Below are 21,523 nucleotides of genomic sequence, written 5' to 3' on the forward strand. Positions count from 1 at the left end.
AGAATAACAAATTTACGTTCTTGTTTAATTTACTATTGATCCTATTTCAATTATTTGGTTAATTGGACTTGGACCCAGATAAGCAACATAATATTGATAAATTGATAAACCAGTTAATATAAACTTTTTTGTAAAATCTCTCTCTACTGTAGCAGCACTAGTAACAGTGTTTGTTGCAGGTCTGACCGAAAATACACAAAATGATTCAAGAGCAATCCAAAAGTTATTTTTATACAGTCTATGGTTATTACATTTAGATGTAATTAATCTGTTAATTTATAGGTTTATTCATATCTCCGAACCCAAGCAACAGTCTTTCTTTTATCACTAAAATTGCTGCCTAGATGTCAGACAACATATTTAAGACTTAATTTAATGCATATATCATAAAGAAAATAAGACACACAGGTAGAAAAAAACGAAATGTTTAATCACTTTAAAATAGAACAAAGAAAATTAAGTTCATTCATATGACACATGAAAGACTGCAACGCTACAAAGTATACATTAGCATCACAATGTATCACAGATTACTGAATCCAAAATTTAAAAGATTACCTGATTTCACTGAATATCATCACAAGAAAAGCGCACATCTTTTAATATTCACTTCCATATCAATAGACCTGTAACAGTGTCTCCTGAACAAAAACAAGCTTCACTGGCTGCAGCTTTACAACAGCTTGAATCCGTTTGAGGCATTTTCCAGTCCAGTCATGTCATATAGTCTGTTTCATCAAGTTTAGTTGACCTCATATACCAACACAAAATGAAACCTCACAGACCTGCATCTGTAGAGACAGTCTATGTTGTAAAAAACTCTGTATGAAAATGTCACCAGCTGGACCGGGGCTGCAGGTCTGCACATTTAAACGCAGCACATTCTTGACTGTTACAGGAACATTCGGTCCTTGCTGTGGGAGAAACGCGTGTTCAGCTCCTGAGATTTCTTCAGCAGCCGCTGCTTTTGGGCCTCGTCGAAGCGATTCACCTGCAGGTCCTCGTCCCGATCGAACGGCCTCCTCTCCACTGGCACGTCGGCCTTCTCCTTCGCTTTTGCCTTCATCTTCTTTGAGTGCAATGTCATCAGAGACTCCGCACGCTTAGACTCCTGTAACAGGGAGTGGGGTCATTTATTATATAAAGAGACATTCAGGAAAAAGGAATAATGAGGTAAAAGCACTTACGTTATACTTTGACACTGTCTCTGCCATTTCTAAGTCCTTCTGGGGGACTTGTGGGACACTGTCTTTCTCCTCCTCCTCACCCTTCTCCTTTTTCTCGATGCGTTCCTATCAGGCAAGAACAGACCAACAAAAGGAAAGTCATATATAAAGGCTCCAAGATGCTTGATAAAAATGACACATAATTCTATACAGATAATTTGTTTTACCCTGGCCTTGCGCTCCCTGTCTGCTGGTGTATCTGTCCACATGGTGCGATCTTTGTTCTCCGGACCTGATTTCTTCTTGAAAGTTCGAGCGCCTAAGCCGATGTGCTGCAGTTCTGGTGGGAGCTCTGTCATCCATGTTTCTCTGGAAACTATCTCAGGAGTGTCCTGCTTACACAGAAACACACAGGAATGAATTCATACTGCAGAGGAAGACATTTTGCGTAAATAATGTTTTAAATATTTTTTTTTTTTCAAGCCGAGAAGACAGTCTGTTATTTTTAAACTGTAGCATTTGTACAGTCTAGACTATGCAAATAAGATTAAGATTAAGATTCCTTTATTGGTAAATACAATTAGCGGAAGAAAATGAGGACTCACGTCTCCAGTGAGCTTATCTTTCATCCTCTGTGCTCTGCGCTCAAAGTCCTGAGCCACAGAGTCACTGATAGGCCCTTTGGTTGGCATGGGTCCAATCACTTCCTCTTCCTCTCCCTCGCTGCTGGAGGGCTGAGCCTGGTAGCCGGGGGGTAGGGCAGGACCCTCACCATCTCCGCCATCATCATCCTTCTCATCCTTATCATATGCTGCTCTGCGAAACCCGGGAGGCAAAGCTGGTCCCAGCAGAGGCAGCCTGAGGGAACACAAGGAAGTTACAGCTTCCATAATTAAACTCTTTATTTACACGGTTATCCTCAACTACTTATTGTCACATCTTGGAATTCACTGGAAGAAAATATAAAATGTGTTCATCTACCTCTCTGGTGAACTCTGTGTTTTCTTAAATCCTGGTGGGAGAGCTGGTCCAAAGAAATCGTCGTCGTCAACAACATCTTTTGTCTTTGTTTTCTCTGCCCTGTTCAAAAGACACATGATACTTTTCAGTTGGTTGATACTTTTAATTCTTTGGTACTATTTTCTTTTAAATCCTAATTACAAAAATACTTCATCAGTTTTAAGCCATTAATCTGAAAAATGTTTGGGTTGCCAGGTTGTGGGAAATCCACCTCTTGCACTTGTCTTTCAAGGAAACTCTCTATGTCTCTTCTTGATAAGGAACATTTACTTATACACTGCTTAATAACATTTACAACTGCAGTCACATTGTGGTACAACTATTAATGTACCTATAAGCAGAGTCTGGCTCTGTGCTGACACACAAAACTTAAAATGTTGATGGTAAAAGCTGTTTTTGTTACTTAGGAAGTTTAACTTTAGAAGTTCACATTCTGTTCTTTGAACAAGGACTCATATGTATGTATATATATATATATATATATATATATATATATATATATATATATATATACATATACACGTGACGATTATGTTGATTAGCTATTGTATAATCAATTTATCGTTGCAACTCTAGTCGTGGATTATCCAATTTCTACTGAGCCATTAGCAAAAGCGAAAATGTGAATAATTCAGAGGTTCTGCAATGCATCAGGTCTGCAGTTGTAATGGACAATCTATAAACTGCATTAACAAACAGTTTACATGAGTATTTCGTCCTTTTCCAGAGGGCAGGAGGTCAAACTGTCCATTAGAGCCGCGTCCCTGGTGAATTAAAGAGCTAAAAGAGTGGCAACACAGAAGCTGTTGTTATTAATGGTTACAGCATATCTATAAAGAAAAGATAAACTATGTATTATCCATTAATAAGCCCACTGGTGGTGGCTCTGTGTGTAACATGGACTGGTGAACCCACTGTGCGGGTCCGTCTCCAGCGGAGTGTCCCGTCTTGGCTCTTTTCACCGACACCTCCGGCTCACTCTCATCCGACGAGCTCGACGGTTCCCCCCGCTTGTATCCCGGAGGCAGAGCGGGACCGGCGACTGCACAATTCAGGAGGAAATCAGCTGAGCACCGAGGGAAACACTTCCAGACACAAAGTAAAGTGACCGAAACCACATTTAACCTGAGGTGAGGTTGTGTTTGCTCTCATACTCACATCCATCGTCACTGTCCGAGTCTAGGTCGCTTTCTCCCCCGAACCTCAGGAGCGGAGCCGGTCCGATTAAATCATCATCCGACATGTTTATACAACTTTATGTGTGTGTAACTTATACAACGTAGTTTCGTTAATGTCTGATAGAACAATGAAGGAGGAACCATGGATGTGGGAAGAGATTTAACCTTTCACACCGGAAGTAAACACTGAGCATCTTCCATCATTTTACCGGGAGGGAAGTCACATTAAAACAGGAAGCCAGACACAAGAATAAAAGCAAAAATAGGGTCAGTATTTTTATTTGTAGTCAACTACAGTGTTTTAAATATATTTTATTCAGATGTTTTGAGGCAATTTTGTTTCCTTATAACATGAGGGTGATTTCTAATTAAGAAACAAAAATGTATATTACATTAATAAATTACAAAGGGAGTTTAAATTGCTTTTTCATAACAAAAAATATCAACGGTAACATGTTAAAATATGAGCAGAATAATATTTTATAGCAGTTAACATATATACTGTAAGTAACTGTAATGGAGTCTTTTTTCACAGTTGTTTACTTTTTAAACCTGTTTTATTTTGAAGCCGGAGCTGATCTCATGTGTCCCATCATGTCGCAGGAGCTGAAGCATCTCGTCGTCCAGTCGATCTGAGCAGAAGATCAGTTGTGACTGAGTGAGAAGATTAAACCGACATGTTTTGAAAAAGACTGTCGATTTAAACCTTTTACAAAATGGGTAAAAGGGACAAAGGAGACCGCGGTGAGTTGCTGATGCTACTTTTTAAAACCCCTTGCTAAGCTAGCTGTTAGCTTCAGTAGCCGTGTGACAGGGACAGGAGCTTAAAACCTCGCTTGATGGTTTCCTTGAAACTTACATTTCCCTGCTCTGCGATAACTGTACACTGGCACCACTTTAAGTCTTTGAACGCATCATTTAATTTACGTGTTGATGAGATGACGCAGTTGCAGTGAAAGGACAGTTCAGGGTTTGCTTATATCCTCTTGCTAAAATACACAACATTCATTTCTCATAACAAGATCTGTGATGATGTGTGTGTTTTATTCTTGTATTATCATGAATTGAAATGCAGGGATGATACACTAATACAATTGTTTGTGTAATGCAGCATCTTTTTGCACACAAACACTCAGAGACTTGAACTTAACATCATGTTAATCATCATACATAGAATAAAACCCAAAATAGTCAGAGCTGAACAGTTGTAGTCAAAGGACACATAAGCTGTTTTATAATGCATCGCCAGAAGTGTGTTTTGAAATCCTAATATGAGAAAAAATATCAGATGGACGTAGTTCTGTGTTGTTACTGAGAACGATTTCTAACTCTTGCAGAGTCCAAAAAGTCCAAGAAGCGTTTCCACGATGAGGAAGACGATGAGGACGAGGCCGGGGGCAGCGAGTCTCAGGAGGCCATACCCGCTGCCGCAGGGAAACAAGTGGACGAGTCCGGCACCAAACTGGACGAGTATGGAGCCAAAGACTACCGAGCTCAGATGCAGCTGAAGAACGATAACCCTTCTCGGCCCCTCTGGGTGGTAAGAGGCGCTTGGATTGTTGGTTTCCTCATTTGATGCAGTTTTCTAGGACGTCCTGTTTTTACAATATATCCTAAAGGATGTTTCCTGTTATTTCTCGCTCATCATCTTTTCTCTTTTCCCTCCTCCAGGCCCCAGATGGCCACATCTTCCTGGAGGCCTTCTCACCGGTGTATAAGTACGCCCAGGATTTCTTGGTGGCCATCGCAGAGCCGGTGTGCCGGCCGAACCACGTCCACGAGTACAAGCTGACGGCCTACTCTCTGTATGCAGCCGTCAGTGTGGGGCTGCAGACCGCTGACATCGTGGAGTACCTGCAGAAACTCAGCAAGACGTCTGTACCTGATGGAATCGTGCAGTTTATCCAGGTATCCTGGTTTTGAAGGAAGGTTTTCTGAAATGTTTTGTTTGATGTCATGTGCATTATTTGTTTATCTAATCCTTGCATTTACTTCCTCCTCATCTCTTAGCTCTGCACAGTGAGCTACGGCAAAGTCAAGCTGGTGCTCAAGCACAACAGGTAAAGTCATGTCGGCAGCCTTTCCTTCTGTCTTTGCATCTTCCCTTCAGTGATCCTCTGACAGTGTGCTGCCTGTGCTGCCCTCAGGTACTTTGTGGAGAGTGCCTTCCCCGATACGATCCAGCGCCTCCTGCAGGACACTGTGATCCGTGAATGTCGTCTGCGTACTGCAGATGGTGCCGACACTGAGCTCATTACTGAGATCATCCACAGCAAGTCAGCGGTATGCCACACACAACGTCTGTTTTTACACACACTCAAACATAAAATATTGTATCCCCGGTTTTAGTTTTAATGTGTGTGTGTCTGACAGATCGCCAAGTCTCTTCAGGAAAAGGCAGGTACATCCAACTCACAGCAGCCCAGCGATGGACAAACTTCAACCCAGCAAGTCCCCGAGGACATCTTCAGCTACTATGAACAGATGGATAAAGAAGAGGAGGAGGAGGAGGAGACTCAGACTGTGTCCTTTGAGATTCGCCAGGTACACATCTGATTTCATCACTACAAAGTTAACATCACTACTGACCATTTAAACTGTTTTGTTTCTTCTTGCTTGCGATTTTGGCGGCAGTATCTCTGACAGTGGTCATATAGTTATTTCATTTTTAATATTTTGGTCTGGGGCTGCAAATGACAGTTTTCATTATTGATTCTAGTGTTTATTTACTTCTTTACTTCTTATTTGTGGTTTTTTTGTACAGAAAATAGCAAAAACAAAAGTTGGGAGCCGCATTTCCCCCGGTTTCTACTTGGTTGATTTTTCTGAACAAATGCCCAAAAGTGAAAGAAATCCTACTATTTGAGAAAGTGGAACCTGAGAATATACGGCACCAAGGTTTTCCGTGCAGCTTTTTACTCTGCACAGAAACCAACATGGCTGTCTAGAAGTTTTGAAGTTAAATTTAAGAGCAGATGTATTCATATTTATACAAAAACATCCTAAACACGTACGTAATGTAAAATATGGCAGTATAGTTGATTACCAATGTCGTTAAGTCACAGTTTGCGTGTTGTGATTTTATTTAAAAAATGAATACCTCGCTGAACAAATCAAAAAACTATTTTTGAACCCTAACCCCCTGATTTGTATTTACTTCTTTTCTCTTAATCTGGTGTAGGAGATGATCGAAGAGCTGCAGAAACGTTGCATTCAGATGGAGTACCCCCTCCTGGCAGAGTACGACTTTCGCAATGATACAGTCAACCCAGACATCAACATAGACCTGAAGCCCACCGCTGTGCTGCGGCCCTACCAGGAAAAGAGCCTGCGCAAGATGTTTGGAAACGGACGTGCTCGTTCTGGGGTCATCGTGCTGCCCTGCGGTGAGACAGCTGGAGCAGAGGGAGGACAGAACATTGAGTGACATAACAGAAAGGACAACAATAATAAAAAAAACACAGGATTAAATTAAATGAAATATGAATAATGTACTGTATAAAATGTTAAACAAATATTTGCCCTGTTGATGTGAAACAAGGAATTTCCTCCTTCCTTTGTGTAAAAAGTTTTACACTCATTTTATTTCCCCCTTTGCTTTCCAGGAGCTGGCAAATCTCTGGTGGGCGTGACAGCAGCGTGCACGGTGCGTAAACGCTGCCTGATTCTGGGTAACTCCTCTGTGTCGGTGGAGCAGTGGAAGGCCCAGTTCAAGATGTGGTCCACCATCGATGACTCTCAGATCTGCCGCTTCACGTCCGACGCCAAGGACAAACCCATCGGCTGCTCGGTGGCCATCAGCACCTACTCCATGCTGGGTCACACCACCAAGCGCTCCTGGGAGGCCGAGAGGGTCATGGAGTGGATGCGGAGCCAGGAGTGGGGACTCATCATCCTGGATGAGGTGCACACTATCCCCGGTGAGCTGTTATAGTCCAAGTCCAGAAAAAAGCTCCAGTGAACTTACTTAATGCATTAACGCAATGATTCCTCGTCTTCTCTGTAGCCCGGATGTTTCGTCGTGTTCTGACCATCGTCCAGGCTCACTGCAAACTGGGGCTCACTGCCACACTGGTCAGGGAGGACGACAAGATTGTGGACCTCAACTTCCTAATCGGGCCAAAGCTGTATGAGGCCAACTGGATGGAACTGCAGAACAACGGCTACATCGCTAAAGTCCAGTGTGCCGAGGTGAGTAAAAAAAATAAGCATGAAAAGACGTAAAATGTTTATGAAGTAGGCAGCACAGTCTCCTCTCTTTGTGTGGACTTTGAAACTAGATGTCAAGTCGATAAAGTCAGACATGCAGAGTTGTGTGGAGCCATTTGCAAGAAGCTGAACATTAAATTATTTGGGCCGGGGTCTCACATGTAGTAGAACATTTTCTTTGCAAAGCTTCGAACTGCTACTTTCGTTTTTTATGAATATTCCTTACATGACCAAGAACACATGAGCCTGTTCCACACAGATAAATCTGAACCATGTCTGTGCTTCAGGTTTGGTGCCCGATGTCTCCAGAGTTCTACAGGGAGTACGTGGCCATTAAGACGAAGAAGCGCATCCTAATTTATACCATGAACCCCAATAAGTTCCGAGCCTGCCAGTTTCTCATTCGCTTTCATGAGCGCCGCAATGACAAGATCATTGTCTTTGCTGACAACGTGTTTGCCCTGAAGGACTACGCCATTCGCCTCAACAAGTGAGTCATGTACAGTCAGAACAACTCGTTCCTGTATATTTCGTCTTTACGTTTGTTTTCATCTCTCACTCTGTCGTCCGCAGGCCTTACATCTATGGTCCGACATCTCAGGGGGAGCGAATGCAGATTTTACAGAACTTCAAACACAACCCTAAGATCAACACCATTTTCATCTCCAAGGTAAATCAGTCAGTCTCATGGATTTACTGCATGTGAGATGAACCACAGTGTGCCCTCTTGTGGCCAGTAAGAGGCACACCAGTTTTTCTATATCGCTTTCATCTTATCAGTGTGTTCACATACACAGTAATAATTCAATCAATACTCCTACCTGATATAGATGATTTTATGATTTTATCCTCCTTTCAGACATGTACCTCATTCACAAACTATTATTGTGAAACAAAGGTCATATTTACAGTAATCTGCACTGTGTACTACTTTTTTTATTGTACTGGCTCAGTGGTCATTTTACAATTGTATTGCTTGATATAAATGAGATGACAGGTTATATCCTATTTTCACTTTGCCAAAGATTCAGATCTTGACACAAGAGAAATTCAGACTGGACGTGGCCATTCAATATAACAGTAAATGCATAGTGATGACATTGATACAGTGGTAATATTGCATTTCTAAATCTCTGCCACCAAACAGGTTGGAGACACCTCATTTGATTTGCCAGAAGCCAATGTTCTGATCCAGATCTCCTCCCATGGGGGGTCTCGCAGGCAGGAGGCCCAGAGGCTTGGTAGAGTCTTACGAGCCAAGAAAGGTCCGTGTGTCTGCGACAACAAAAAAACACTAGGATTGTTTGCTCACACCTGACAAATGCTGACATGACTTTCTTACTTGTATAGGAATGGTTGCAGAGGAGTACAATGCCTACTTCTATTCGCTGGTGTCCCAGGACACACAGGAGATGGCTTACTCCACCAAGAGGCAGAGATTCTTGGTGGACCAGGGCTACAGCTTTAAGGTGCTTTCACGCTCTTTGTGTCTCCTCTATGTTCATGTGGCAGACTGTCTCCGTTATTTATATCCTTGCTCCAGACGCGTTGCTGCCTTTGGTTCATCAGGTTTAATCTTGCCAGGGATCTGCCTCCATGCTCATCAACGCTGAAATGTGACAGTGATCTGGCAAAAGCAAATAAGAGTTTTACATAAGAGAAACAATAAATGGACCAGAAAAGAATCTGGTTTGAGAAAACTCATCTTTCAATCACAGAGATATTTTATATCCAAAGAGGGCTCCACCTGATCTGCTGAATCTGCTGCATCTATTCATTTAGAGAAATGGAGCTCAAGTTGAAGGACAAAATGACTAGAAATTTTAGATTTTATGTAGCATTCAAAAACTTGTCTTTGTTGTAAATATATAAAATAGCATTCAGCCATTAAAATTAAAATAAATGTTCTGCAGGAGGATTGGAAAAATCTTTATAAATAAGAAAATCTTTGTGCTGTGATCCTGGATCTTTATTTATGTGACACCCCAGTCTGTTCTCGTTAAAAAATACTGGTTCTAATTTGGCGTGTTCCTCTTGTTTCATAGGTCATCACTAAGTTGGCAGGTATGGAGGAAGAAGACTTGATGTTTTCCACCAGAGATGAGCAACAGCAGCTGCTGCTGAAGGTCCTCGCTGCGTCAGACCTGGACGCTGAGGAGGAAGTGGTGGCGGGGGAATTTGGCGGACGACCACAGGTGAAGACCTTCGCCAAACTTTTACTCAGAAAACTCTTACATGCTTACTGTTGTTTTTGTAAAATTGTCGAAATATTCTAATGTTGTCATCTCTCGCTGCTTCCTTATCAGTTCTCGAGGCGAACGGGCACCATGAGCTCCATGTCCGGTGCAGATGACTCCGTCTACATGGAATATCACAGCAGAGGCAGCAAATCCTCGGCGCTCAAGGGCATTCATCCGCTGTTCAAGCGCTTCAGAAAGTAGATGCACTGACTGGGACGTTCACACCGAAAGACCTACTCTGTTGCTTCTCTACTGTTTGAGGTGGTTTCACAGAACTGCATCTAAGAATGAAAACCAAATTGACTTTTGTTAATACAGCTTTGAGTTAATGTGGCCAAGATTTAAACATCACAAATTAAATCCACATAAATCAGTGGATAATACGGATCAGTGTTCCTGGTTGTGCCTTTGGTGTTGTTGTTCGTTAATATGATTTGTTAGAGAATTTTCTTTGTAATGTTGCTAAATGGGTTTTGGAAAAGAAGAAACGTCTTTGGATTATTTATTTTTTTACACGTGATTAAACTTTTGAACCATCAAAATGTGTCACATTAGGAAAATATAACATTTCACAAGAGGAGATTATTCTAGAATTGAAGTCTTTGTGTCATATACATCTGAAAGTGCAGCAGGAGTGTGGAGGGAGGACACTCAGACAGAGACTCTGACACGGTACAAACCAACGCTCATTGTTTGACAGCTTTGATCTGTAGTGGAAACTCTGTATTCACACTTTGTGTTTCCACTGTTGGACATGCATCACCCCGTTCACCTCCTCTTCACCCTCATCGCTGCGTCACCTGTGTTGGTGTGCGAGTAAACTCCGCAGAGGAGATGAGAAGAGGAAGCGACACGACTTGATCAAACACGGAGACAAACCAGTTAAATGTTTGGTGCACCTATTACAGACATAATATATGCTGCATTCAAAACCAGAGTCTTTCCTGTCAGGAATTTGGCGTGACAACAGTCGTCACTGGCACATCACACTCCCCAGACCACATCGCACTCCCCAGACCACCACCCTCAGCGGCTGACTTTTAATCCGGCTCAGTAAAGAGTTGTAGCATTATGAGATTGTTTTTCCCTTGTAGACTGAATGGAGGAGAAAGCTTTGATTCCTTTTGGGGATTTGCATTAGTAAAATCTGGGGATAGGGAGAGGTGAGTGTTTGTTTGGGTTTGTTGAAGACTTGAAGATATTCAAAAAAAAACACGCATGCATCTAGAGCCTGGGGCCTGGTGCAGGCTGCCAGAAATGGCAAGTGTGGGAAAACACCCTCCTCCGCTCAGCCACCTTTTCCTCAAGACAACGTGGAATAATTTCCCCTTGAAGGGCTCTAACTGTGGCTTGGTCCAATATGTGCATTGTGCAAACTCGGAATGGAGAGGTGCAGGGAATTGACAGAGACACAAGTAAATGTTTGATAGTGTAAAATGTCAAAATAATAAAAGAAATCTGTCAGAATATTCTTGTTTGTGAGATATATAACTGTTGATTGTCTTTTATAACTTAACATAAGTTTTAGCTCAGTGCGTTTTTTCTCTGAATTGCAATCAAGGCAATTTTAAGTTTAGAAATCCACTTTAAGAATATCACACCAAAGGTTTGACCCAAGTTCATAACAGCGTGGATGCTTCCTGAGACAGAGACAGGAATAACCTGCAAATATTTCACATTTGTGCCATCTAGCACTGGTGCAACATTCATCTCTATGGAGAAGGGGCTCAATTGGCCATCAGGTTTAGGAGAAATGAATCTCATGCCTGTGTGAGCTCCACACTGAGATAAGCCCTGCGCCTCCTGCAGACTGTACACAGTCCATCAGAATTCCTTTAAAGTGTAGCTTGCTAAACATTTACAGACCAGTGAGTGTGTTAACAACCGGTGATTGGTTTGCCCACATGAAAGAAAACAGTGTGGGAGGGTTTCCTTTTGTTATACAGTATGACTGTACAGTTTGGCTTCATGTTACAGGTAATCACTTTTAATCACAGACAGTGTGTGTGTGTGTGTTTGTGTTTGTGTGTGTGTGTGTTTGTGGGGGGGGGGGGGGGGTCTGATTGATTGGTGTGATATAACTGTGGCACTTGCACGTTGAGAAGAATGGACCCAACAGCTCTTTTTCGGGGTGTGGAAACGCCCACAGCCGAATACAGAGTTATCCCTCCCTTCTCTTTGAGCGGCATCCAATCCTCGTCCACTCCTGAGGTTGTACAATCCACATTTTAAAAAAGCGATCCCTCAATACGAGCCCAACTAAAAGTACAGCACCACACAGGGAGGAAGAGGAGGAGGGTCGCTTCTACACGTGCAGGGGGAAACATGCATCTGCAAAACTAAAAGTCTTTGCGCTTTTGTAAGACTCTCCAGAAGACACCGAAACGGGTTTTTTTCCCCCTTTTGACCCACGAAGAACACCGAGGAGACTTGTCACCATGGCATTCCTGAAAAGTTTTGCAACAGTCTACAGGACGAGCTTTCAGGGCGAGCGGCTGAATAAGCAGCTGTTCTTCGCTTTACGCGCGTTACACAAGTCCGCAGCCAGCGAAGCGTTGGGGATCTCCACAGCCGAAGAAGAGGCCATGGCCCAGAGTCTGGTCACACCGGCGGATGTCGATGAGAAAGCGAAGAGTCTGAAGGAGATGCCCGGACCGAGCACCCTCTCCAACCTGGTCGAGTTCTTCTGGAGAGACGGGTTCAGCAGAATCCATGAAATACAGGTAATGGTGTGTTTGGAGCTTCATCGCGTTTTTTTGCCTGTGTTTTCTCTAAAAATATGACCGCCCATGCGTAAAATGGCACAGACCGTTGCGTAAATGCGCACCAGAGGTCAGGTCTGTGGTTGATTTTTTTTTCCACTCCAATGCACGAGTTTGGGAATAGTCCTCAAGTGAGTTGCATAAATCACTGACAGTATTTTCTCCCACACAAGATGCAGAAGATAAACTAGTTATGAAACGATGTGGTGTTGGTCCAGAGGTGTCAAACGATGTGACAGAAGAAAACCTCTGTCCAGTTCTTACCAGTGAGAAAGGTTTCATAATAGGTTTTGTTACATATGTTCTTGAACTGCAGGACAAGTCCTTATTGATGAAAGTTGACACAAACTGACAATCTCACATTTTGTATCATGACACATCTTTTGTAAGAAAGGTGTGTGTGTGTGCCCCCCCATTCCACAACTTTTATCTTATTGATTATTGATATTCGATTTTAATCAGTGGGATTTGTTCCATATGCAATATAATAGTAGAAAGGACATTTATTATTGTTTATCTCTTTTACTCTTTATTAATTTGAAGTGGAGATCAGTTGGATAGTTGCTTATGGAAACAATTTTTAAAAAACTTTTAATTTCCCCTTTAAACGGTCTCTGAAACAACAAGATTGAATTAGTCAATATGTGAATGGCGGGTAAATCAAGATTCAGATGATGCCATTGTGACAGACCAGTTCTGCTGGAGATATAGTGACAGTGTTGGCAAATGCTGCTCTGCTGAAATGGGCTTTGTTATTGGTCAGTCTGCAGGAATCAGATCAAACTGGTTAAAAGTATTTAATAATAAATTTAGAGATTACTTTGTTAAAATCTGGATTTAATCTAACAACCAGCATATGTTCATAATTACATTTTGATTGTAGAAAAGTTGGGTCAGTGTCATGGAGTGAAGTCACTGCTGGATTTTCTCCCATTTCCAAAAGCCATTTATGTGACGTGAATGAAGAAATGTGTCCATTGCCTGGTTGTTTTCTCTTCTGCTTTATAGATGGACCACAGAAAGAAGTATGGAAAGATTTTCAAGTCCCGATTTGGACCTCAGCTGGTGGTCTCGATCGCAGACCGGGACCTGTTGGCTCAGGTGCTGAGGGCCGAGGGCCCGGCCCCTCAGAGAGCGAACATGGAGTCATGGAAGGAGTACAGAGACATTAGTGGCAGAGCCACTGGCCTCATCTCGGCGTGAGTCTCCTACAACCTTTGACCTCTTGAGTCTGAATGAAATAAATGACTTAGGGGTTTGTCAGGGTGATCACTTTAATTTCTAACGTGTAGATGGGACTAAATATGGGTGTGTGGGCTACATATCCAGGATCAGCTCACTTCTAGTGCACAAGCCCGTCAGCATTTAACCTGACATGTTGTACTTTCCCCAGGTATCATCAATACCACTATCAGTCTTCTCAACTGCTAGGATGTGTTTTCTTTTTGTCAATGAACGCTTGCATGGGAATGCCAAAAATTCACCTAGTCACCTGTTTTCCAGTGAGGGGGAACATTGGCTGAAGATGCGGAGTGTGCTCAGACAGCTCATCATGCGTCCCCGGGACGTCGCGGTCTTCTCCGATGACGTGAACCAAGTGGTGGATGACCTGATCAAGAGAGTTTATACTCTGCGGAGCCGGGCGTCTGACGGAGCAACTGTCCTCAACGTGAACGACCTGTTCTTCAAATATGCCATGGAAGGTTGGTGAAGGAAGTGAACACAGGGCAGAAGAAACAAAAGTTTCGCAGGAAGAGAAAATGGATAGGAAAAATACAAAACCATGGTTATCAATTCTCTCAAAAGTAGATTTGGCACATGGTGATATGCCAACTAAAGAAGTTACCACGATACAAAATGGCACAAACCACTGATGTGTTTACATTTGTTTAAGTCTGGTGACTAGCAGGATGGTAAAGAATCCTTGTTGCAGCTTTGTATCTCCACACACACAAAAACACTGAAACCGTCTCCTTCTCCCTTTTCTTTGGTCTTTACAGGTGTGGCAGCTATTTTGTACGAGTGTCGACTTGGCTGTTTGGAAAACAAGATTCCCCGGGAAACCCAAGACTACATCAGCGCACTGAACCTCATGTTCAGCTCCTTTAAGACAACCATGTACGCCGGCGCCATCCCCAAGTGGCTCCGACCTCTCATCCCTAAACCATGGGCGGAATTCTGTAGCTCCTGGGATGGCCTCTTCAAATTCAGTGTGTAGATCATGGCTTTTAATTTCTGACCACATGGGGGAACATCAATACGTCATACTATCTGCCTGTAGTACCTATAGTATGTTTATATGGAGAGAAGTTATTTTTTGCATTCTACGAGGGCTTTGTTATGAATTTGTTGTCCCATGAAGACAACTGTAAAACACATTACACAACTGTTCTCACAAACTGAGGAGCTCTCCCCCATTGACAAATATATCGATTGTCATGTGTGAAATTGGTGTAATGGCTCTTTAAGAGTGACTAAGAAGTCTTGAGACTTTTAAAAGGCACATAAGATTATTTTTCCATATATAAAAAAAGAAAATATATATAAACTTAAGTTTCAACAGTGTCTTTTTCCCCAGTCCAATGAGTCAGTATATAAATACTCCTCAGTGTCTAAAGATAATTCTCTCTCTGTGGTACTCTTCAAACTAGAAACAGTAAAGCACAGATCGGGTTCACGTTTTTCGGAGAAATCGCCCGGCTTTAATAGAAAGGAATGTTGATTTGCATATAAATCTCTACTGCTCCACCATGGAACTGTGGGAGTAAGGGGTCCCTCTTACATAAGCCTTTTCCCTCTTCTCTTTCCTTTTCTTCACTACCCTCCCTCACATCCCCTGCTCTCCTCCACCCCTTCTCCATTCATCCCTCCTTCCCTGTCTCTGTCTGATCCCAGGCCGTATTCACGTTGATAAGAGGCTCCAAGATATCGAGGCCCAGCTGGAGCGGGGAGAGGAGGTGAAGGGGGGACTGCTCACGCACATGCTCGTCACCAGGGAGATGAACATAGAGGAGATCTACGCCAACGTAACAGAGATGCTACTGGCCGGTGTGGACACGGTGTGTGCGGCTTTGTTTATGCATAAGTGTTAGATGATATGTGTGCAGAGGGGTGATGTGGTGCAGAAGGGTGATGCGGTGCAGAAGGTGCAGTGGCTGGGAGTTGCACGTGCGTGTGTGTGTGTCTGAGTCAGTGTTGAGTTTCAAAGGTTGGGTTTCTGGCGCCAAATCCGTGCCTCTGTAGCTGTGCCAGCGTCAGGTCAGAGCAGTGAATCGTGGGGTTACACCGTATCCCACTGACAAACTTGTTCTCACTCATATTTAGTTTCTCGTCGTTTGTCTCTGTCTGTTAGATCCACACAAGGGGGCTTTGTCTTTTTTTTTTTTTTTTTTCTTCCTACAAGACATCTGTGTTGTGCATGTCACATGTTTCCATATTTGATTTTTACAGTTTTTTTCACCTTTTAATTGGTAGATTATAGAACACAGGAAACACTGGGAGGGAGAAGGAACCTCACATGGAGCAAAGATCCTGGGTCAGATTTAGACCCAGGATGTTACTTTTGCATCGCTGGCACCTCCGCCTGTTGGCTCATCAGTCACACCCACACGCTGCAATTTAGCAAGAGACAGAAAATATTTCAAATAAAAAACAAATGTCAAGTATGGGACTAAAACATCTGGTGCCTAATAACACACCAAACCCACTAAGCATGATTTTCCAACTGTTTCAAAGGTGTGTGTGTGTGTGTGTGTGTGTGTGTGTGTGTGTGTGTGTGTGTGTGTGTGTGTGTGTGTGTGTGTGTGTGTGTGTGTGTGTGTGTGTGTGTGTGTGTGTGTGTGTGTGTGTGTGTGTGTGTGTGTGTGTGTGTGTGTGTGCGCACACACTGTGAGCATTGGTGCGCAGTTACTGCCTAATTTGTTTTGGGTACTGTCAGATTAATACGAATTATGGGTGGAGAGTGTTTTGTGCTGAGCCAGGGGCCACAGGATAAAAGGGTGTGTGTGTTTTTGTTGAACTTGTTGCAACGGCCACGTCCTGGTAGGGGGTCGACTTAGCTGAGCCATTACCTGACCTCTTGGTGCATTTGCCTCTACCCAGCGCACACAAGAGCTGTCAAGAGACGTTAGCCAGAGCCAGAGTTACAGCACAGACTGGGCAGAGGTGAGATGAGCGGGGAGGATAATGATGTGAGTCTGAGGTAGAGGGACGCTGTCATAAAAAAGCAAAAGACTGGGGAAGGAGGAGGACAAAAAGAGTTGGACGTACAATGGATGTTTTGGGGGGGGTAAAACCAAGATGTGGGGGGGGTGAAGGGAAGAGGCCCTGAGTCCCGTAGAGCGGTGTCCGGATGAGCTTTTGTCATATGATTCCTCTCAGGCTTTGTCTGAGGTGTTGCCAGCGTCTGTGCCAGCTGGGGTTGATTAGGAGCCAGTTGGGTAGATGGGGAGAGGGCGATGACGGAGTGGGAGGGAGAGTCTGAGGAGGGGCATATAGATGGGTAGATTTGCTTTCTATCATCAGTCTGCTGGGAGACACTGACCTGAGACTGACCTCTGTGGTCTATTCAGTGTGATGTTTGCTAGTCTGATACCCACATATGTCATTAAATGCATGCGGAGACTAGAAGGTCACTCAGTAGAGCGCACACCTCCGCCAAGGCCCAACAGTCCCCTTACGAAACCACATTTCAGTTCTCTAGATCCTGATTTTTATTTGGATGTGCAGGATATTGCACACACTCCATGAATCATTTTCTGAGAAATCAACAAAAATGTTGAAAAACACCTTATCTCACAATATTAAACAAAAAAAAATCCTGGTTCCGCACCAAAATTCAAGAGGTTCTACCTTTTGTTAATCCTCCTTCGAAACAAACAAACCATCTCACCAACAAACAAACGAGAAGATGGTCTTCTTGACGTGGGTAAAAAGTGAAGATGGAAAGATAGACAGGACGCCAGTAAAACAGGAAAGATGAGGGCTGGGCTGACGAGGCATGTATAACAGTTTGTAAAGATATCGTGTGAGTACAGGAGAGGTGTCACCCGTTTTCATAGTATCTGCTAATCTGCCCACAACAGTTACATTTAAATGTCAATGAGTGGTGAGTCAGAAAAAAGGAAGAGTTGGGACAATTGAGAGCAGTGAGATATCCGAAATGAGTGGGTTGGGTGGTTGAAATGGAGGAAAGAGGAAATGAAAACCATCAGGGTGTGTCTGATGACGGAGCGAAAGCACAAGATGTGTCTGATGTGTCGTAAAGGAAATTTAAAAAGAACTGAGGGAGGTAGAATTGTTTTTAAAATTCTGTTTGATTTCCATGATCTGCTAATTAATCAGGATTACTGTCGTGAGAGTACCCTCATCGTTTTTGATCAGCAATCAGCGCTGCAATGTTTAAGTGCGGGACACGTGAGTGAATTTAATCAAGGCACAATTGAGTGAGAGTGGATGAGAATGGGTGACGTAAGTCGAGGGATAAAGGGCTGAGATTGCAGCCAGCGGAGTGGTCATGAGTGTCTGCTCATCATGTGGAATTAGCCCCCTCTCCCTCAAAGCTCCTCGCTGTTTCAAAACACTTACGCAACATCTCAGAAACTCAGAAGCTTGAAATGCAGTCAAAGTCAAAACTGTTGCAAAACGTCCCAAAAAAAAGAAGGCAACATCTCCACAGAGATTTGATTGCAAAGCCAAACAACACCACTACTGTATAGAACCAAATGTGTAATAATTTTCCTTTTTTCTGTCCTCTCAGACGTCCTTCACTCTTTCGTGGGCCTGCTACCTGTTGGCACAAAACCCTCAGGTGCAGCAGCAAATCTTCACAGAAGTGACGACGGCTCTGGGACCTGGAACCGTCGCCACAGCTGAAGACGTCCCCCGTCTGCCTCTCATCAGAGGGCTGGTCAAAGAGACTCTCAGGTGCAGATTGCATTGATTTTTATACTGCAACAGTTTTTATTCTCTAACTGTTCCCTGGTTGGTTAGTGTATAGTTTTATCTACGTTAAGAATCTGTGTGGGGCTTTGTTCTATAAGTTCACATAAACGTATCTATCTCTCTGTGAGGCTTTTCAAATTCTCTTATAATTAACCTTTGTAAGAAGATCAATGTGTAATGCTGTTGAATAACCGTCTTTGTGCAACCCTCCCTGGGAGCAGGCTGTTTCCAGTTCTCCCAGGCAACGGAAGGATTACCCAGGATGACTTGGTGGTGGGTGGATACTTCATCCCCAAAGGGGTAAGACCGATAGAAACAGAATAGTGGCAAGTCCTCTGTAGTGTGCATGTGCTGAAGAGAAAGTTTTACCATATGAGCGAGCCAAAAACATTACAGTGGAACCAGATGTAACACGATCTTGCATTACTCATACATCTCTTTCTCTGTCCTGTACAGCTGCTCGTACAATAGCCCAGCTGTTTTCATTACACCACTGAAGTTTTCCCTGTTTTCTGTGCAGACTCAGTTGGCCCTTTGTCACTACTCCACATCTCTGGACGAGGAGGGCTTCGCTGATGCTTCAGACTTCTGTCCGGAACGCTGGATACGGAAAGATTCCACAGATCGTGTTGACAACTTTGGCTCCATTCCATTTGGCTATGGCATCAGGAGCTGTATCGGCAGGAGAATCGCAGAGTTGGAGATGCATCTCGCCCTCACAAGGGTAGGATATGAATCCACCCTGGGGCACACACATTCACAAAGTGTCCTCAGACTTGTCTATGAATATATGGATTATGTTTTTATTATTGTGTCATGCATACAACTATTCCCAACTGTACAAGACTCCATAAAGGTGTACAGTATAAGCCAGAGACTGTATACGTAGATGGACGATGAATCTCCAATCCTCTTACCGTCCAGGAACTAAGCTAAAGAATCTCTGATACAAATGCTGCCATCATGTGGAGCCATAGTCTGATCAGCAGCATTTGGGAATTGAAGTATTTTGACCTTTTTTTTGGGGTCCATTTCCCATCTGCTTACATGGAGGAGGAAGGGTTTATGACCTATACAGCAGCTGGCCACCAGGGGGCAATCAAGATGCTTTGTCTTCATTTTTGGGAGCCTTCATGTCATCTAACTTTATATACAGTCTAAATCAGATCCAGAATGCTGCTCATACTCTTTCAACATTAAATGGAGAGTTATTTCTTGGATACTTATCATCATAGTATGAACAGTACAAACAAAATGAGTCCAACTGTCCACATCCAAAATCCCACAGCTCGCACAGTTCCTGAAAAGTTTTAAATCGTTCCCAGCTGTGCTACTCCAGATCATTTTGCTTTTAGATTCTAAATGTACTCGCACAATTTGTCAAATCAAATTTTATTTGTATAAACCATATTCACAAATCTCAGTTTGCCTCATAAGGCGTAACAATCTCTACAAGGTGCTTTATTTCTATAGCACTTATCTAAACAAGGTTACAAAGTGCTTCCCAAAAAAAACATGGCAAAAAGAAGAATTCATTATAATAAAAGGTATTCAATTCAGTTCAATTTTAAGGGGCCAAATCATAACATAATAAGGTGAAGACCTTAAAATGTATAGAGAAACTCACCAGTTCCCACACAAGATGTATGTGCCATTATTGAAATGAGTCGTACAGTATGACTGACCTGTGTCTTTGGCCTCTTGTGCAGCTCATTCAGAAGTTCACCATTGTGGTGTCTCCTCTCACCGCTGACGTCAAGGCGAAGACCCACGGCCTGCTCTGCCCCGCTGCTCCCATTCACCTGCAGCTCATCGACAGGGAAAACTAGATGCTGACTCCCTCTGCATCAGGTCGACTATACTGTACATTTTTTAACGTGCTGATTCGTGATTGTTTGGTGCGGTGGGGTTACATACACTGCTTATTAGTAAACCTTCCACTGTTTTTAGATTTTTAGAGCTCAGACTGAGGTTTTACTCAGGCAACAAATGTTTTCTCACCTCATGTTTGTGAGGGAGGAGCACACAACTATAGTACTGGACCAATAATGTAATGATAAAAAACTGTTTTGTATTTATATCATTTGTGTTTTAGTTTATATCACATGCAGTTTCTTTGGACTGTTACTCCTTCCATTCATCCTATTCAAAATAGTGAATGGAAGCATGAACTATAATCTATGGTCTTAAATTGTTTCCTTTTATGTTACAATATATGCATGTATGAAATAATGTGCACATACACATTATAACAAAAACACACTGTTTCCTTCATAAGTATGAGAAAGCAAATCACTGGTGATGTTCAAGGGCAACCATGAATGTACTGAAAATGAACTGTATGTATGTATATATTGTTTTATATGTTTTCATGGTGTTGTAAGCCAAATTATTTTAGCAGGTCATCTTTTTTTCTCTCTGTTTAATCACTTAAATGGCATTAAATGATTTTAATCCGAACATACTGTAAACTTATATATTTGAAGGAAAAAGTCGTATAACTTTTTTAAATAAAATGTAATTTCACCATCCTGAATGAACCACTATAAACTAAATATTTTAGCTAGTGAAAATGTATATCTATTTCTTCACACCATATATCTGCATAAAATGTGTTCAGTCATTTTGTTTTATATTCTGTTTGTGTGAATATTAGTGTTTTATCAGATCAACTGTTACTGTCCATTATGGTTGTTATGGAGAGGGTTAGTGTATGTTACAGGAGAAGAGACAAGTCGTTGCTGGGTTGTACCGTTTTGAAGGATCATGCTGCGTGGACGATAAGACCATTTTACTGCTCTTTTGTTTATCTTCATTTTTTACTGTATCAAGCATTGTGTGTTATCCATAATACTTTTCAAGTGTCAGTGTATCAACATCAGTGGTTGAATATCACAAAGCCACAGTTGATTACATATATAAGTACAAACACACTGCAATGTAAAGAAATTAAAATGGGGATATGTAAATAAATCACATCTTTAGTCTGTTTTTAGGAGTTTTAA

The 21,523-nt window shown here is 42.5% G+C and overlaps 3 protein-coding genes across 3 annotated transcripts; 2 read left to right on the forward strand and 1 right to left on the reverse strand.

The window, feature by feature from the left end:
* Positions 1–486: 486 nt before the first annotated feature.
* On the reverse strand, positions 487–3,552 carry gpalpp1 (GPALPP motifs containing 1). Its single transcript, XM_034581351.1, has 7 exons — positions 3,345–3,552; positions 3,102–3,228; positions 2,148–2,246; positions 1,772–2,024; positions 1,394–1,558; positions 1,188–1,292; positions 487–1,111 (listed from the first exon to the last, which is right to left on the reverse strand). Exons 1-7 carry the CDS (start codon positions 3,427–3,429, stop codon positions 893–895), a joined length of 1,053 nt encoding a protein of 350 aa, XP_034437242.1. The 5' UTR covers positions 3,430–3,552; the 3' UTR covers positions 487–892.
* Positions 3,553–3,937: 385 nt separating this feature from the next.
* Positions 3,938–10,355, forward strand: ercc3 (excision repair cross-complementation group 3). Its single transcript, XM_034581241.1, has 15 exons — positions 3,938–4,108; positions 4,702–4,904; positions 5,036–5,272; positions 5,375–5,424; positions 5,512–5,647; positions 5,738–5,908; positions 6,546–6,750; positions 6,970–7,284; positions 7,371–7,555; positions 7,861–8,063; positions 8,147–8,243; positions 8,721–8,838; positions 8,924–9,042; positions 9,619–9,768; positions 9,880–10,355. Exons 1-15 carry the CDS (start codon positions 4,081–4,083, stop codon positions 10,012–10,014), a joined length of 2,352 nt encoding a protein of 783 aa, XP_034437132.1. The 5' UTR covers positions 3,938–4,080; the 3' UTR covers positions 10,015–10,355.
* Positions 10,356–11,880: 1,525 nt separating this feature from the next.
* On the forward strand, positions 11,881–21,279 carry LOC117759225 (cytochrome P450 27C1). Its single transcript, XM_034581248.1, has 9 exons — positions 11,881–12,536; positions 13,584–13,774; positions 14,079–14,278; positions 14,576–14,785; positions 15,471–15,634; positions 18,334–18,500; positions 18,740–18,818; positions 19,039–19,242; positions 20,228–21,279. The coding sequence occupies exons 1-9, from the start codon at positions 12,252–12,254 to the stop codon at positions 20,345–20,347; spliced, it is 1,620 nt and encodes a 539-aa protein (XP_034437139.1). The 5' UTR covers positions 11,881–12,251; the 3' UTR covers positions 20,348–21,279.
* The last annotated feature ends 244 nt before the right edge of the window (positions 21,280–21,523 follow it).

This window comes from Hippoglossus hippoglossus, chromosome 3 (assembly GCF_009819705.1).
Source record: "Hippoglossus hippoglossus isolate fHipHip1 chromosome 3, fHipHip1.pri, whole genome shotgun sequence".
Classification (NCBI taxonomy): domain Eukaryota; kingdom Metazoa; phylum Chordata; class Actinopteri; order Pleuronectiformes; family Pleuronectidae; genus Hippoglossus; species Hippoglossus hippoglossus.